Source organism: Tupaia chinensis, unplaced genomic scaffold, assembly GCF_000334495.1.
Source record: "Tupaia chinensis unplaced genomic scaffold, TupChi_1.0 Scaffold149964_1, whole genome shotgun sequence".
In the NCBI taxonomy this organism is placed as follows: Eukaryota; Metazoa; Chordata; class Mammalia; order Scandentia; family Tupaiidae; genus Tupaia; species Tupaia belangeri.
In genome coordinates, this window is record NW_006209805.1 from 272,908 (window position 1) to 275,820 (window position 2,913).

Sequence of the window (2,913 nt, forward strand, 5' to 3'; positions counted from 1 at the left end):
CCGCGCGGTGGGGCCACGGGGAGCCGGGGACCCAGCGCCGTGAGGCCGACACAGACGCTGAGGGGCCCGCGGCCACGCTGTACCTGTGTGATGATGGCGTCCAAGCCGTTGGCTCCCCAGGCGTAGTCCATCGGGTTGGAGTGCAGGACACCCCTGGGGGTGGAGAGGGCAGTTCGAGCGGCCGAGGGGTCGGTGGGGCAGGGCGGGGTACCCCCTACTCACCAGGGGCCCAGGCCCAGGCTGGGGATGGCCGCTGGGGTGATGATGCCATTGACCAGCTGCTGGATGATCCTGCGGCAGAGCGGGTGGTCAGGGCAGCCCCGCATGCAAGCGGAGCCAGGCTGGAAGGCCCCCCACCCAGGCTCAGAGGATGCATCGGGGCACTGGACCCTGCTCCGGGGCCATGGACTCAAGCCCCCAGGTGCAGGAGGCAGCAGGACCTGCCCTGTCTGGGAACAAGGCCACCCACCAGGTGGTAGACCCCGGAAATGCACCATTCCTCGAGCAGGGCCCGCCGGCCACCCAGGCCCTCACCCCTCCAGCGTGGGGACGCCCTCGTGCCGGCTGGGCGCCCGTGAGGCGGGCCCGGGGCTGCCGGGCGCCATAGCGGTGTCGTGAGGGGTGCTCTCTCTCCCGCCGGCTCTCGGGGTCCCTGCTGTCATCCGCCTGCGCCCCAGGAGGGAATGTGGGGATCTCAAAGCTGTCGTCAAAGATGCCGAAAGCAAACTGTCCGTAGCCCTGTGGCAGCGTGAGCAGGGGCTGGTCCACGTTCTGGGGAGAGGGGGTGGGTGTGAGCACAGGCAGGGTGAGGTGGCCTGGCCCGGGCACCCTGGTCTGCTCCAGGGCTGGGCTGGGGTGGGGTGGCTGCCTCGCCCCTGGGAGAGGACAGAGGACGACCCAGGCTGCTGCAGGTGCTGGGAAGAATCGGGGTGGGCCTGCTGGGCCGGGGCGTGGGGACAGCAAGCCCCAGGGCCCACGCATCACCTGCAGCAGCGCGAGGGTCCTGTCTGTGGGGTGGGGGCAGCTCACCTCCAGCGGCTGCCGGCCCTGGTCCGTGGGCGCAGTAGAGGGGGTAGGGTCCTCTGTGTGCCTGTGGGGACAGCAGAAGCTGGCACCCACCCGGGCCTTCTGGTGCCGCACACCGGGGAGCACCACCCATGCGGAACCTCCCAGGCCCCGGCCCGTGGCCCTGCTCCGGCACTTCCATGCACAGACCGGGCAGAGTGCCACAGCCACTCCCGGTCCCTGGTGCTCTGAAGCGGGGACCAGGTGTGAAACCAAGGCTCTGGTGAGGAGTCCATGCCAGGGACACAGCCAGGCCCAGAAACTGCTTCTCGGGCGGCCGCCCAGAGCCTGGAGGCCTGCTGGTGTGCTCGGCGCCATTACCTGGTCTCTGCCGGGAGCTCCTCGATGAAGCCCGACTCGCATCGTGGGCAGATGTAGTCCTGTGTGGGGCGGGGACAGGGTCACTGCAGCCCCGGCCACCTGAGCCCCGGCCGAGCGGAGGGGGGCTCCCTGTGCCTGGGGGACCAGCTGGCCCAGCAGGCACAGGCCTGTGGCTCTGAGGGCTGGGCAGGCTGCGGGGAGGCGTCCACACTGTCACGGGCCCCTCCAGCCAGTGAGCACTTGACGGCGATGACCCCGACCTCACGTGTCCCCGTGGCCTCAGCCCAGTGGCATTCTGGGACATCCTGGCAGGCCCTGCAGGAGTGGCCACCTGCTCTGGCTCAGATCCCCTGGGACACTGCGTGCTGTCCCGAAGGGCGAGGACCCAGCCGGAACAGCAGGGGCGTGCGCCTGGACCCTCATGCATGGTTCCACCAGGAGCAGCCGCCTTGGCCAGGCGAGAGCCGCCTCCAGGGAAGGTGGCAGGCGTGCAGGAGCAGGTGCGCGGCCCGTGGGGAAGACGGCCTCTGGCCAGCCCCGTGCTATGTGGGGCAGGACCCCCAGGACCCCCAGGCCTGGAAAGGGCATTGGTCTTGCTGCTGACAGGTTTGTGGCATCACGGGGGTGCTTTCTCTCTCTCTCTGTCTCTGTCTCTCTGCGGTGAGTGCACGCACCGTACTGTAGATGAGAGCTGTGCATTCCTATTGGCTGGCTGTGGGGCAGGAGATGAGCTCGGTACCTGGCTGAGTAGGGGCGTGGGGCACAGGGCACTGGGCCCTCACAGGTAGGTCTGAGTCCCTGGTCCTGCGGAGTCGGCTGTCGGACTGGGAGCCCAGTCGGGCTCGCGGGACCCTGGCTGACCTTCCGGCGCCCACCTGGAGGCGGGCATGTGGGCAGGTGCACATTGGCAAGAAGGGCCTGTGTGAGAGGCCGCTTCGCCCAGGAGCCCGTCGGCCTCGCCAGCCTCCACCCGCCCTGGGCAGCCTGAGCCCACACGCGCACAGGACCCAGACAGGTGCCACCATTCGTGGCTGTGCAGTCGTGGGTACGTGGCCCTCCTGGGACACACCACCGGAACCCACTCCCAGCTGGCCACGCTGGCACAGACACACCCCGGCTTGCACTGTCTGGCCGGCTATCCCCCGTCCCCACCTGGCCTCAGCCTCGGTCTTCCCAAGGGCTCTGCACTCTGGGAGTGGCTGTGACCATGGGGACCTGGACACCAGGGCATGGGGCAGGTGGCGGGCTCTCTCCTCCGAGGCACGGGTGCAGCGCAGGGGGAGTCTGTCTCCCCATGGGCCCGGGACCCTGGCCACCTCCGCAGCTGTGCAGGAACGGGCACGGCGCCACCTCCCGAGCCCTGACCACCTTCCTGGTCTCCCCAGCTGCTGCCACGCCCAGTGCCCGTGCACCGGGGCACCAGCCACATGGATGCAGTGACCACGGCCCCAGCACACGCCACAAGCCTGCAGCCAGTGGAGCCCATGGGTGCTCCAACCCGGGGTGCCCATCTCAGCCCCTTCCACA

At 69.6% G+C, this 2,913-nt stretch overlaps 1 protein-coding gene across 1 annotated transcript in view; it reads right to left on the reverse strand.

Annotated features, from left to right (window-relative positions):
* Positions 1-1,445, reverse strand: part of RNF126 (ring finger protein 126) — a gene marked incomplete at its 5' end in the record, with an annotated part of 6,126 nt that extends 4,681 nt beyond the window's left edge. The window contains 6 exon segments of the mRNA XM_014585473.1: positions 84-153; positions 223-291; positions 535-576; positions 578-771; positions 1,030-1,090; positions 1,387-1,445. Coding sequence (XP_014440959.1) covers positions 84-153; positions 223-291; positions 535-576; positions 578-771; positions 1,030-1,090; positions 1,387-1,445 — 495 coding nt within the window.
* Positions 1,446-2,913: the final 1,468 nt, after the last annotated feature.